At 44.2% G+C, this 14780-nt stretch overlaps 1 protein-coding gene across 5 annotated transcripts in view; it reads right to left on the bottom strand.

Annotated features, from left to right (window-relative positions):
- Positions 1–14780, bottom strand: part of RAP1GAP2 (RAP1 GTPase activating protein 2) — a 219598-nt gene that overhangs the window by 43209 nt on the left and 161609 nt on the right. For all 5 annotated transcript variants that reach the window (XR_008664107.1, XM_055322769.1, XM_055322798.1 and 2 more), the window contains 5 exons: positions 12705–12749; positions 11946–11978; positions 11347–11559; positions 10065–10168; positions 655–733 (listed from right to left, as the gene is read on the bottom strand). Coding sequence is in view for 4 of the 5 variants with exons in the window: in XM_055322769.1 (XP_055178744.1) it covers positions 655–733; positions 10065–10168; positions 11347–11559; positions 11946–11978; positions 12705–12749 (474 nt within the window). In the remaining variant the exon portion in view is untranslated. The remainder of the gene's footprint in view (positions 1–654; positions 734–10064; positions 10169–11346; positions 11560–11945; positions 11979–12704; positions 12750–14780) is intronic.

Below are 14780 nucleotides of genomic sequence, written 5' to 3'. Positions count from 1 at the left end.
ATCATGGCTCTGCTGCTCACTAACAAGTGACCAGGAAAGTTAACTAATCTTCCTAGGGCTTACTGATAAAATGAGGCCACAGAAGGCATTAGGCACAGTTCTGCTTGGCATTCCCACTCCCAACATGTGGGGCCAACCCAACCAACCATCCTTCTCCCCGCCAACTTGGGTAACTCAGGTCTCAAGTTCCCAGTACCCCAGAGCAGTGACACGGGCTGATGGACACCAGCTGATGGACAGTTCCTCATTCAAGGGGGGGTCCTCTGTCTAGGCCAACAGCCTGGCCATCCTCCAGCCCATCTCTCCTCTGCTGTGCAGGCTCCCTAGCCACCCCACCTCTGCCTCCTCTCAAGTCCTATAGCACTCTCCACAGCCAGCCCTGTCTTTCCATTTCTCTGGTCCCCTGAACCAGCTGTGAACTTGAGGGTAGAGACCAGGAGCAGCCTCAGCTGTGAGGATGAGATGGGGAGGTCATAGGAAAGATGAGGGCATCTGCCAGTAGTCCTCCTCCACCCCATCCACACAGTCAAGGGCCAAAGAGTACAGTGGCCTTCCCCCTCCAAGGGCAGAGCCCTCTCAGAACAAGCCTGTTATCCCCACCCTAGCCCCAGGCTAAAAAGAGGAAGGCACCTTATCACAGGGGGTGGTTCTTACCTTTGCAATCTGAGGGACGCTGGGCAATTTGCTCAGTCCAGCCAAGGGGATCCGCTCATGCACTGTCTTCACTTTGGACCTGTGCACATGAATGAGGGTGAGTAAAGGGCATCCATGAGAAAGGGAGTCCATTAGGAAAGGGGCTGAGATCATGCCAGACCATGAGGCACACTCGCTTCGTGTCTTCCGGGGTCAGATCTGCCATCTTTCACCCAACCCGTGAGTTGGGCATGACACTCAAAAGGTAGGAAAGTGGAATCTTGCAATGATCCCGGAGGAGGAAGATAGGTAAGAACCTGCCTGGTAGAGCCGTCTGCAACTGAAATGTGGGACAGGCGGAGAGTCACCCTCAAATTCACCATGACTTTCTGGGTTGTTGTGGGGTGGTTTTTGTGTGTTCTCCCAAAGAACTGGGCACAGCTTCTGGAGAGATGTGTGTTCTTACATGCAATTATGCCTTTATGAAAAGAAATTCTAATGCTTGAAAATCTGGATTTAGTCACAATATAAATGGGATGAAAGTTGCTTTATAAGAGGATTCACCGTAAGAAAGACTCTAAATTTAGCCCCCCCCCCCATTCATTTAGCACATTATGAAAGTGTTGAATTTTACTGAATGCTTTTCTGCATCTGCTGAGATAGTCATATGGTTTTTAATCTGTTAACCTGGTAGATTACATTTCTGTTGAGCTATCTTTTCCTTCCAATGGGTGAAACTCACTTGCTTATAATGTATTATTCTTTCATATCCTGCTGATTTTGTAAATATTTTATTGAGAATTTCACATCAATTACAACACTGACTTTTTGTTTTCTCGTTCTTCCCTTGTCAGGTTTTGATATCAAGTTGTTATCCCAGCCTCACAAAATTGCTAAGGAGCTTCTGATCCTCTGAATTAGTTTGTATACACCACAGGGATTTACTGGTCCTTAAAGGTTTGCTAAAATTCATCTGTGAAATCTCTGTTTGCTGGTTTTTTGTTTTTCATTTTTTGTTTTTTGTTTTTTTGAGGGGGGATATCTTTGGCTACCAATTCAGTTTATTTAATGGTGAATATTTAGGTTTTCTATTCCTTATTGAGTCAATTTTGGTAATTTATGTTTTTCTATATAATTATCCACCAGTGCACTGACATAGAGTGGGTTTTGGTATTCTCTTGGGACTTAATCTGTACTCATATCCCCACCCCTCCCTTCACTGTCGAAACATGATCTGTTGTATGTTTTCTCTGTTTTCCATAATCAGCCCTTGATGGAGGTGCACCTACTTTGTTAATCTTTCCAAAGATATAACTTTTGGTTTTGTCATCTCCATTCCTTTATTGTTGCTTTCTAGTTCACTAGCCTTGTTCTCTCTTTTTTTTTTTAAGATTTTATTTATTTATTCATGAGAGACACACACACACAGAGAGAGAGAGAGAGAGAGAGCGAGAGAGAGAGAGGCAGAGACACAGAGAGAGGAGAAGCAGGCTCCATGCAGGAAGCCCGATGTGGGACTCGATCCCGGGACTCCAGGATCACACCCTGGGCTGAAGGCAGGCGTCAAACCGCTGAGCCACCCAGGGATCCCCACTAGCCTTGTTCTTTGTCTTTTTTATTTCCTTCGTATTACTTTTGGGGCTTTTTTCCTACTGTTCTTTTTATAACTTCCTGACCTGCATGCTTACATAGTTAATCCTTCTTCTTTTTCACAAATGCATTTAAAACTATACATCTTTCTTTAAGTACCACTTGAATTGCATCCCACATATTGATAGGTAGTATTTTCACTGTCATTCAGTTCAAAATATTTTGTCAGTTCTTTTGTCCTCCTTAGTCCACGAGTTATTTAAAGGGTCGTCTTCTTTTTTTAACTAAGTCTATGATCTCTTCCTTTAGCAACTGATTTTTTTTCTTTTAAGATTTTATTTACCTGTTTCAGAAAGAGAGAGAGAATGAGCAATGGGGAGGGGCAGAGGAGAAAGAGAAAAGCAGACTCCCTGCTGAACAGACAGCCTGATGCAGGGCTCGAATCCAGGACCTGGAGATCATGACCTGAGCTGAAGGCAGATGCCTAACCAACTGAGCCACCCAGGTGCCCTAGTAATTGTTGACTTCAAACTTAATTTTCCTATATTCAGAAAACATAATCTGTTATTTTAAATTTGTTAACTTAATGCACAGACTTTTTAATGTTCCATGAGGGCTTTAAAAAATGTATTTTTTTTTCTCTTGTTGAGTTCAGGAATGTATATTACAAGATCAGATTTGTTAACTGTATTGTTCATACCTTGTTCATATCTAAATTGTCTGCTTGGTCTACTAGTGTCGGAAAGATGTTACTAAAATCTCCTGTTATAACGGAAGATTTGTCTATTTCTTATATTCCTATCTGTTTTGGCCTTTCTAAATTCAAGATTATACTATTAATTATAACTCCATGACTGTTAGATCTTGTTTATCATCATGGGGACTGAGCCCTCTATGGGTCCAGTAAAGGGTATTTTTCTCTGCCCAGGTATTGAACAGATTCAGAAACAAAATTAAGAGTAAGACGGCTGGAATTCAAAGTAAGTCCTTTGTTACTCATAAAAAACCCAGTTTAGTGTAAAGATGAAATAGGTCTTCTAATTCAACCCCAGGATTGTCCAAAGGTGGTGCTGGGCAAGAGGCCAGCCTCCTCTGGAGGAGTCTGCTCAGGTGGGACTTACAGTACAGGGGAGCAAATGGCACACCCTGAAGGCAGCCAGCTCCAAGAGGGAAGAAGGAAAGATGAGGGCTTCCCATGTCAAGTTCTTGCTCCCTAACTCATCAGAGTAGACAGAGAGCCAAAGGGGTTACACAGAAGTGTTCCTTCCATACAGCAGGAAACATCAGGACCCAGGAGACTAATTTCCAACTTACAAAGGAGTACACTCTCTTTATCCCTACTAATGCTTTTTTCCCTGAAATTCTGTTTTGTCTGATATTAATGTTGCTATACCTCCTGTTAGCATTGGTTAGTTTTTTCCCAGAATACCTTTTTTCAATTTCTTTATTTGAAATCTTTCAACACTGTTTTTCTTTGGGTATGTCTTTAAAAGAAGAATGTCTTTGAGTATGTCTTTTCTTTGGGTATGTCTTTAAAACCAGAATCACATTACTGGTGTATTTACCCAAAAAATACAAAAACACTAATTCAAAGGGATGCACCCCTGGGATCCCTGGGTGGCACAGCAGTTTAGCGCCTGCCTTTGGCCGGGGGCAAGATCCTGGAGACCCAGGATCGAATCCCACATCGGGCTCCCGGTGCATGGAGCCTGCTTCTCCCTCTGCCTCTCTCTCTGTGTGACTATCATAAATAAATTAATTAATTAATTAAAAAACAAAACAAAACAAAAAAAAAAAAAACAAAGGGATGCACCCCTATGTGTATTGCAGCATTATTTACAAAAGACAAATTACGGAATCAGCTTAAGTGTCCAGCCCAAGTGTAAATGAATGGATAAAAAAATCTGTGCTGTGGTATGTGTATACACACACACACACACACACACACACACACACACACCAGGATACTATTCAGACATAAAAAAGAGTGAAATTTTTTGTCATTTACAATGACAAGGATGGAATGAGAATATACTGCTAAGTGCAATAAGTCAGAGAAAGACAAATACCATATGATTTCACTCATATGTGGAATTTAAGAACAAAACAAACGAGCAAAGGGGAAAAAAAGAGTGAGAGAGATAAACCAAGAAACATACACTCAACTCTAGAGAACAAACTCATGGTGACCAGAGAGGAGTTGAGTGGGTGGGTGGGGGGAAATAGGTGATGGGTATTAAGTAGGGCACTTGTAATGAGCACTGAGTAATGTACAGAATTGCTGACTCACTATATTATACACTTGAAACTAACATAACACTATATGTTAATAATACTGGAATTAAAACAAACTTAATTTTAAAAAAGAATGGCAAAGAGGGAAAAAAAAGAATATAGCTATATTTTTAGCCCAATCTGATTGTCTGGTTTATTCATATGACAACTTATATTTATATTTATTGTGGTTACTAATGTATTTGAAATTATTTCTATTATTCTGTGTTTTAATATACCCCGTGCTTTCTTTCCTTTTTAAAATTCCTTTCCTACCTTTAACTTAATAAAAATAAAAATTTTAATTCTCTTTATCTCTCTGCTAGTTTGAGCTATAGATTGCAGGTCTAATAACTTCCAATACACATACGTATACATTTTTCCAACAAACTCTAAACTTACTTGCTATGTCTCTGCTGAGGAGGGAAAAGGAAACAGTAACTTAGTAATCTCTTCTGTCCTTTCTACTTCTGTTTAGGTCAAGCCTCTTTTTAAACACACAAAAATTATTTCTTTATTCCCCCATCAGTAATTTGTCAAAATAATTTACCTATTTCTTGCCACTTTATTATTATTTTTTTTAAGATTCATTTATTTTGAGAGAGAGAGCACAAGCATGAGCAGGAGGAACAGAGAGAGAGGGAAAGAGAATTCCCAAACAGATTCTACACTGAGTGCAGAGTCCAACGCAGGACTTGATCCCACAACCCTGGCTGACATCATGACCTGAGCCAAAACCAAGAGTTGGAGGCTCAATTGACTGCACCACTCAAGCACCCCTTGCCGCTTTTTAATTGCATCTTTTCTTTTAATTTCTCTTTTCTTCTGGCTGAAGTACATCCTTTAGTAATTCTTTCAGGGAGAGTCCATGAGTAGTACACTCATCATTTTTTTTGTCTGAAAAGAGTTTTATTATTGTCTTTGTAGATAGCTTCTCTGGATATAGAATTTTAGGTTAACGGATTCTTTCCTTCTTTATTTCCTCCAACATTTTAAAGATACTGTCCTTTTGTCTTGTGGCTGATAAGAAATCTGTTCTCAGCCTGGTTGACATCACTGAATAGATGAGTGACTTTATCCTTAGGCAGCTTTAAAATGCTCTCTTTCTCTTTGGTGTTCTAATGCTTCACTTCAATGTGTCCAGTAGTATTGTTTTGTTTTAAAATCATGCCTCAGCACCACAGTGTGTGCTTTCTTCAGTTCTGAAATATTCTCAGCCATTGTTTCTTTGGCTAGCTCTTCTCCACTGGCCTCTCTCCTCTAAAACTCTAAGACAAACACTGGGACCTATTAGTCTGTTATCCACACATTTTCCTTTTTTTTCATGTATTTCGTCACTACATCTGTGCCATGCTCTGGATGAATTCTTTGAGACTATCTTCTATGCACAGATTCATGCTTTGATTCTGAACAGATTATATTAGACTAGATTTTATCCTGTTGTTGAGGTTTCCTTACTTCCACTGTTTTATTTCCAGTAATTCCAATTTCTTTCATTTTGTACCCATGTATATCCACTCTTGATTCATTTCCATTCATTCACTGTATCATAATTTGTTATCCCTTTTATAGATGATATTCATTCTTTGTCTTCTTCAGATGTTAAATATACTTGAGTCATTTTGAAAGAGTACCATTATTTGCATTTCATCAACAGTAAAACCAGCTCTCATTTCTTAATGTTTTCAGCTGTCCTTCTTAATGTTTTGGAACTTTCCATCCATTTTTCTCTATCCTCAGTGTAAGGCACCTTGGTGCAGCTCCCATCAAGGTTGTTGGTTTGCACAGTTCTGGGGGCAGAATTCACCTTATGCAGCCTGGTGGCCTAATCACATGATAACAGCTGACCCATCACAGTAGCCTATCACTCATCTTCCTGCTTCTGGCCTTGCCTTCCCTCCAAGACATTCTCCTTTCTCTAGCCAGTCATCATTCTACAGTGCAAATCATATCATGATATTCCCCTTTCAGGAGCTCTCCTCTGGCTCACAGAAGAAAATCCAAATTCCTGGACACAGTCCCTACATGATTTTGCTTTTCCTTACCTCTCAGCATGACCTCTCAACCCTACCCTCACACATATACACATGCAGACACACACTCCAGATTCAAGCTCTTAGAAACTTCTTCCAGTTCTCCCATACCATCTATCTTTGGATCTCCGTCACTGCCTAAAATAACCCATGTCCATAAGAAGATGAGTGAGAATGAGAACAGGAATAAGAATACCTAATATATACTGAATATTTTCTGTAGCCAAGTAACAAGAGATGACCTTATTCCTTACATTAGCCCCACCTCTGGACAAAGTCTGGCACATATTAAGCCCTGTCTGAACAAAGCTTTATCTTTTATGCATAGACAATAGTCCTGTCACATTGATTGCTTTTTTTTGCCTCAAATTCTGCTTTTCCATATTAACACTGCCAACTGAGCTACCTTTCTGTATTTGATTGCTATAACTATTTCTCAACACTTTTCTTTTTAAATATACTGAGTTACTTTCTTCAATAAAATACAGATACATTAATTGAGTGGTGGAGAGTTAGAGGGATGACTCAAACTGAGAATCTTTGTTATTTAATAGTGGAATTTAACTCATTTATAGTTTTAACATCACATGTACTTACACATCTATTTATTTATATTTCTTTACTTCCTATCTTTTCCTATACTTTAATGTTTTCTTTATCTTCCTTTATTTTGGAATATTTTCATGCTACCAGTGATTTTATGTCTATAGAGTACTACATTTTCATCAAACTATGTCCAGCAATTAGTTTCCTTTCACTGATTTTATCGCTATTGGGTGAGTCATTTTGATCCGCAGAGTTGTATCTTCAATCAGCTTAAAAACATTAATTATCCTCATGTTTAATTCCTCCTCACTATCCTCCATATTCATTATAATTTTGCTCATCATTTTAGAGTTGTTTTGTTTTCCTTTGAATTATGTGAAAACCTCTTAAGCTTGCTCTCAATATTACAAACTGGGTTTTCCATAAAGTAGACTCTGCTCTTTACTGCTTTTTTTTTTTTTTTTAATATTTTTTCTTTATTTATTTATGATAGAGAGAGAGAGAGAGAGAGAGAGAGAGAGAGAGAGGCAGAGGGAGAAGCAGGCTCCACCCACCGGGTCTCCAGGATCGCGCCCTGGGCCAAAGGCAGGCGCCAAACCGCTGCGCCACCCAGGGATCCCTCTTTACTGCTTTTAATACCATTTAAAATTCTTCTTGGTCATTTTTAGTTTTTTTTTTTTATATTCCTTCCTTAATTAGCAACTTTTTCATCTCATTCTGTTGTCCTATTTTATCTTTTGTTTTTTCTTTCAATTTTTTTTTCTGCAAGTTTGCTGAAAATACACAGTTAATAGATAATCTAAATTCTACTTGGCTTTCTGTAGTAAATCCTTTCTAAAATGTAGTCATTTCCCTACCTTCTAAATGCTAAGGGTAATATTTTTTTAGATGCAGAATCTTTTCTTTCACTGACCTGTGAGGGTTTTTTTTCCCCTACTTCTTTATATTCAAACTTGAAAAGAAGAAATCTACTTGGGCCTGTTATTCATTATGCAGTAGTGGACAGACTCTCCTCTTGGCTACTCTCATAGCACACACACGAGGCTGTCAGAATATTCTTCTCAGATTTTAAGCTGGAGAGTTGGCTGTTTTAAGACATCAGTTAAATAATCCAGAAGCCTACAGGGAACAAGGAAGATGCTGTGATAGGATTCACTGTCAGCAGGGGAGTTTCACCTCTGCATAATTTCTTCTTTGTGTCTGGTAAAGCTTCTAAAGCTGTGGAGCCAATTTTCTTACGTCCGGTTTTCAATTTGGCCTGGTCATCACCCTAAGTACATGATGTGATTGCCCAACTTCCTAGCTGGTATAGAGCTTCTCCCTGCCACCCCACTCACTGGGTTTCGATTTAGGAGAGCCACATTTGAGCTTGCCCTTGGACTCCCCAGAAGATTGATTTCAAATGCTGTCAACCCAAAACAAAAAAAGTGGTTCCATATGGAAAGACTCCTGACTATTCCAGGGCTCCCACTCACTTCTAAAGAGTACAGGACTCCCCCAGAATCTCCAATTTCATATATTCCCTTGCTACACTGCTGTCTAAAGAAGGTGAGCTAGATTTCAACTCTCAGTATCATCTACATTATAGTCCTAACTGCCCTGCAGATGATTTTTAAAAATGTTCAAAGTGTGTGTTGTGTTCCTGACACCTTTCTCCAGTCTGCAGTTCTAAAGCAGCATTTCAGATAGGATATACTATTAGAAAAAGGGAGTTAGATCCTCGTGTTCAACTGTCATCTTACACAGAAATCCTACCCAATCTAAGTCTGATTTTTACTAAGAAAGGAAATAATTTTCTTTACAGAGATACACCTCGCTCAAAATCCTATTTGGAGTTGGGAATCCACAGATCACTCTCTCAAAAAATTTGCTCTAGCAATTTAGTTAACTTCTCCTTGCCTTGCAAATGTGATTTCTAGCCAAGTGAACCTCAGTAAAAAAAAAAAAAAAAAAAAAAAAAAAAAAAAGTGCTTCCTTTCTTAAAAAAAAAACAAGATTGGATGGGTGCTGACAACTTCCTTCTACCACCCATACACACACCCACCTTCTCCCATAGCACGGCTATGTGCCCCTGCTCCCTCCTGTATTTATCTCAAAATTTGGGCAGAGAAAATTATGTTATTACTTTTTTCTAAATACAATCAAGGACTTCCAGTTCCAACAACTATAAACTGGGAGCCTGACAGGTTCATAGCACTCCGCTAAGCACTAACTCTTAGCCTTCCGGGCTTCTCCACCAACCCATCAGGGACACAGATAAATAAGGCACAGACTCTCTGTGCTCCCACAGCATCCTGTACATATCACTAAAACAATACCTGTGACATATACTAAAATCCTCTGGTTTTTTCTTCCTACTAGACCATAAGCCTTTAGAAAACAGATCACCACTCAGTCATCATTGCATCCCCGGCACCTATTACACTTCCTGGTAAAAGGGAGGTTTTACAAAACATGTTAGTCGAACAAAACAGAAACCAGTTCCAGCTCCTGCCCTTGAGGAGAAAGAGGTTCCCTGGCTTAGCTGTATATTAGTGCTCTTGTTGTGACCACCTTTCCATCTCAGGGAATCCAGCATGCACACAGATGCTTTGGGATCTATCTTCCCAGCTGAATGCACAACACAGACAATGTTCTGGCAAACCTTCTCCCAGGACAATATGGAGTTGTAGCTCAGCAGAATAAGCCATCTCTAGTTGTTCTTCCCAAATTCTTCAGAGCACAGTCCTCACAGGACAGAAAGGTAGGTGGGAGTATGGCCTTGGTGACCTTGAGACTAGGATACCACTCTGACTCCCACAATCCACCAGCTGACATAAATACCTGGTCTCTTGGCCTGGCAACTAGAACTTAGCCTCAGGATTCCAGCCAGTCTGACCGTGCCTGGGCCCGCCCCCGCCCCCACCCCCCCAGCACACACAGACCAGACTGGTCAGACTGGTATTTCTGGGGCCACTAGAGGTGTGGCCTCCAACTGTGCAGCCCTACCTGAGAATGATCCGAAGGTACTCCATGCCCTCTGCCTCCTCACACTTGATGGACAGGAGCAAGTTCCCCAAACTGCTGCCAGTACAGTAAAAGTTTAGGTGATCCTAGAAAGAGAAATCAGGTATTAACAGGGAGGAGGGGACCTTCCAAATCATTTGCTCGCCCGCAAATCACTTCCTTCCCCAGGAGCAAGAAGCCCCACATAAAGGAGGAGGAAAGATAAGGATGCTACTACTGCTGTAGCTACTGTTGACGATGAGAAGGAGGATGTAGGAGGAGGAGGGGAAAGAGCAAGATCACAGGAATAGACTCCAATGGCCCAGTCATTGGGATGTGCCAGGCAATGGACTAAGACTTAACACACAGACTCCTTCACTCTTTACACAATTTTATGGAGGAGATGACATCACCCCCATTTCACAGGTAAGAGAACTGATGTCCAGGGAGATTAAGTAAACTGCCCAGGGTTACACAACTAGTGACAGATCCAACATTCAAGCCTACCTTGAATGCTGATGTTCAAGTTCTCCCCCAAAGAGCCCCCACATCTAGCTCCTTGCTCCCTGGGGACAGCCCTTGCTGATTCACACTATGTGAGGAAATAAAGCTAGAAGGCCCCTGATTCCCCCACCCAGGGGGAGGTCTCTCTCAGGCTCAGGAGCTCCCACCCAGACCTCCCATATCAGCAGGGGGGGGGCCTGGAATCTGCATTTGAACAAGTTAGGATGGGAGGGGGGAGGTTCTGATGCAGTTCCTCCCTATGAGACTCTGCAAACTGCCTTAGGCTAGAGACTTCTGGAACCTACCCTTGTGACTTCCAAACCAGGCAAGTCTGAAGAACAGAATATATTTAAAGAAATGTAACTTTGTCACTTTTAAGCAATCAAAGGCTCATAGCACATCTGGTACAAGTGCCCTGGGGACCTGCTGGTGTGAGGACAGGAGAGATTTGACTACTTAGATGGAGACAAAGACTTCCAAGGTGTTAGAACATATTTTTCTCCTTTACCCACCTTCACCCTCAACAATACCCATCCCATTACCTCCGAGAACATCTGCTAGGGGTGGTGCCCCCAAGGACCCATCACACCAAGCCTTCCTGACTTCCGCAACTCCCCCAAAAGCAGAGCTAGTAGACTTCCCCACCCAGGACAGCAAGCCCTAGGGAGGGGGCAGGCCCGGGAAGGAGAAGAAATGGAGACAGGGGTGCTGGAGGAAGCCGGGGCAGGTGCACGTCTCTGTCCGGCCCACAGCTGCTTTTATGCTGGACCCTCAGCCTCACCTTCCCTAGGAAGTGCCTGCGGTAGGCCCTGGCTTCACTCTTGCACTCGAGCTTATAGCCAAATGTGCTGGGGCTGAGGCTGTCTTCTTCTTCTTCCTCACAGATGCTGCTACCAAGGGAGGTCGGCGTCCCCACGTTCTCTGGGTCCTCAATCCAATAGCCCCCAAACTGAGGCAGGACAATCAGGGGATACGGGCCTCCTTTCTCCACAACCTAGAGGCAGAGAGAAGGTCTTGCAGTGCGGCCAGCCCTGGCTCTACAGGGAAAGGGGAAGGCAGGGGTGCCAGTGGTGGTATCCCCCACCTCTGAACTGCTCCAAGGTAGAGACTGCTGTATTTGAGGCCAAATACCATAACACAAACTTAAGCCCAACAACATCTTCCAGCTTCACCAACCCTGGAGCAACCAGAATTGCAAGGCTTTGATCAGCACCCCAGTCTAAACATGGCAAAACTGAGGCCACAATGGTAAAAAAAAATCCCAGGCCTGCGGTTCTCCCCACTTGGTGTAGAGCAGGGGCCATCAACACATCAGCTCCTCCAGCCCCACCCCAGACACGAGACCCAGAGCAGACTGTGGTATGGTCAGGGGGCTCCTACCTCATCAATGCTGGGATACGGGATATAGTCGTCCTGCAAGACAAACCAGACAAGACTACCATTAGGCCCGGCAGCACCCATGAGGTGTGATGGTTGCTTCCATTCCCCTCTCCCAGGTCGGGGAGGCTGGGGTCCTGGCAGGCTGCACCCGAGCTTTGAGGGCATCAAAGAGAAGGACATCAGATGAAGAAGAGCAGAGAGGCAGCTCTGGAATCTGGCTTCCCTTCAGTGCTTCCTCAAACTGACAGAACAAGAACACAAACCTGGCTCGTGGTACAAAGGCTCTGAACTTCAGGCCTTTAACGGCATTAGCTTCACCCCTTGGGAAGCTGTAACAGGAAGACGACCCCTGATCCCACCCAGTCGGGCCTTCAGGCAAGGGAGCTGACTGACCTCCAAGTAATGAGCTATACCCCTGGGCCTTGGGAAAGGAAACTGAAGCGGAGAGCTGAGGATCACTGGAGCCCGGAGCCTAATTCCTCTAAATGCTGTGTGCGGTTCATTTGCAGAAGCAGATACAGAAGAGCTAGACCAAGCCAGGAGCCTTAGGTCTCACCCGAGGCTTCCACCCCAGCCCACACTCAGGCTGCCCTAAGGCATCAAGCCAGGGCCCTCTTACTGCCCACCAGGTACCAGTCAACACAGGCACATCCACTTAAGTAGCTCCTGGTGAAGGGTAGATCGAAGACAGCAGACCCCAGCACACCGGCCGTCCCCCCCGTCGGGCCCACTGGGCTGCACCTCACCCACACACCCCACCTTGTTCTTCTGGGGTCCTGGCTTTTGCTCTTCAAGCTTGATTCCCTGCGGAAACAAGGAAAAGAGGATTTGTGGAAAAGAAAAGGTCATAAAATAGAGGCCAAATGGAGGGTTCCCTTGGGATTCTCAAGCACCTGCCTTCATAGGGTTGGTAAGAACAGCAACAGCTAATGGGTGCCGGGTCCTTACACATCACACACCTTGTCACACTCAGTCCTCAGCTCCAAGTAAGGCAAGAGGATAGGCAGACAAGAGCACAGACTTGAGCCAGATCCCCAGGGCTCAAATCTCCACACTACCACTTAGGAGCTTGGGCAAGTCACAAAACGTCTGTGGCTCACTGTTCCCATCTGCAAAAGGGGAACAGTAATAGCAGCTACTATCCTGGTAAAGGTTAAATGCTGATGATATGTTAAGCCTTTGAAGGGGGGGCTAGTTTTGCCATAGGTCATTATTACCAAGAAGTATTACCAACCTAACACCGAAATCTCTCTGCCAGGCCCCAAGAACCAGTAGGTAAGGGGCAAGGATGGGAACACCTGAATGGTGTCAAACCCAGTACTGTGGACCTGGTGCCCCAGAGCTCCCCTCCCTCCTTGGGGCACAGACCCACAGGTGACAGGCAGGGGGTTTGGGGTTCATTCACTTCTGGGAAGCAGTTCCTTGTCCCATGGTTCTATGGTCAAGATCTGACTGGACAGGTTTTTTCAAGAAGGGAGCACATGATTGAATAAATAACTAAATAGTCGTAGGAGATGGTAGGACAACTGGGAGATAAGACCATGCTATCATAACATAACACAACACATGAGGATTTAAGCTTCCTCAGCACCCTCCCACTGTGGTCTCCTAGGAAACCCTCAGCACCTTTATACCAAATGAAACTGAGGCACAAGGAGCACAGCTAGAGTAGCAGGGCCAGATCTGAAGCCAGGCTGTCCATCCAAGTGCACGATCATATCCCACAGCCCTGAGTCCACAGCTCCTGCTCACTGGCTGGATTTAGACTCCAGCTTCTCCAGACTTCTTGGGGCTGAGTCACCCCACAGCACTGCTCAGGAGGGCGTGGGAGGACCCCTCCCACTGGACAGGTGTCCTCTCCCCACACAGGAAGAAAACCACCTGGGTGGCCCTGTAGACCCTTGTCCAGGGAAGCAAACTGGGCGGGTGGGGAGGGGGGTGATGTCAGGAGTTTGTTTTGTTTGTCCTGCATTAGTCACCCCTGCCTGGGAACAGCCTCTGGGCAGGAAAGTAACCTCCTCCCTTTCTCTCCCCTCCTCTCCCTGAGGACAGAGCCTCCACCTAGCTCTGGGCCCTCTCCCCTCTGTGTGCCTGCCTTTGCAAAAGGCATGATCGTTATCCCCCCTCTTCCCTACCATGAAGAAATGGAGACTCAAAGAGGCAGAGCGACTGGACCAAGGACACTCATCTAGGCAGTATCAGGGGTAAAATTTTGAACCCAGGACCAAATGGGCCCAGTGCTTGTGTACTTAGTCCACATTGCTTCACAGGGATTGTGCCCTTCTTCCAGTTCCTCCATACTCAGGTGCGAGGTCAGGAACCCTGGATCCTGTTCAGGTCTCCACAGCTCAAAGAGTACACTGGGCACTGGACGGCTCTGAGACTCAGTGTCCACAGCCAAAGCCTGAGAAGGGGCGGCACCCACACCCCGGGACAGGATCTGGCCATACCATGCCACCTGCTTCGCTCCCACTATTGACCCATATGTGAGTTTTGTATAATCAGAGGAGCTGGAAACTGCAGGCCTCTTGGAGGCTGGGGCCTGGCATGGCACACAACAGGGACCTAAAGCCTGAGAAGTTTGATTCCAGCCCCTGACCATCTCAACTGAGATGGAATAGGTAGACCCTTGGACAGCTGCTGCCCCAAACACACAGAGGGAGTGTAAAAACCAGACCCCTGCCCTCAAGAGGGTCCCAATCTAGTTGAGAAGTCCAGCAGTCTGGAAACAGAAATGACAGACAGGAGGCCAGTTAAGTGAGGCTGAATTCTGCACTCAGAGAGCCCTTTGTGGGGGAAGCAGGGGTCTCTAGCTGGGGGTGAGGGACTGGTGGA

Source organism: Nyctereutes procyonoides, unplaced genomic scaffold, assembly GCF_905146905.1.
Source record: "Nyctereutes procyonoides isolate TBG_1078 unplaced genomic scaffold, NYPRO_anot_genome, whole genome shotgun sequence".
NCBI lineage: Eukaryota > Metazoa > Chordata > Mammalia > Carnivora > Canidae > Nyctereutes > Nyctereutes procyonoides.
This window is presented reverse-complemented; position numbering and strand designations above follow the sequence as displayed.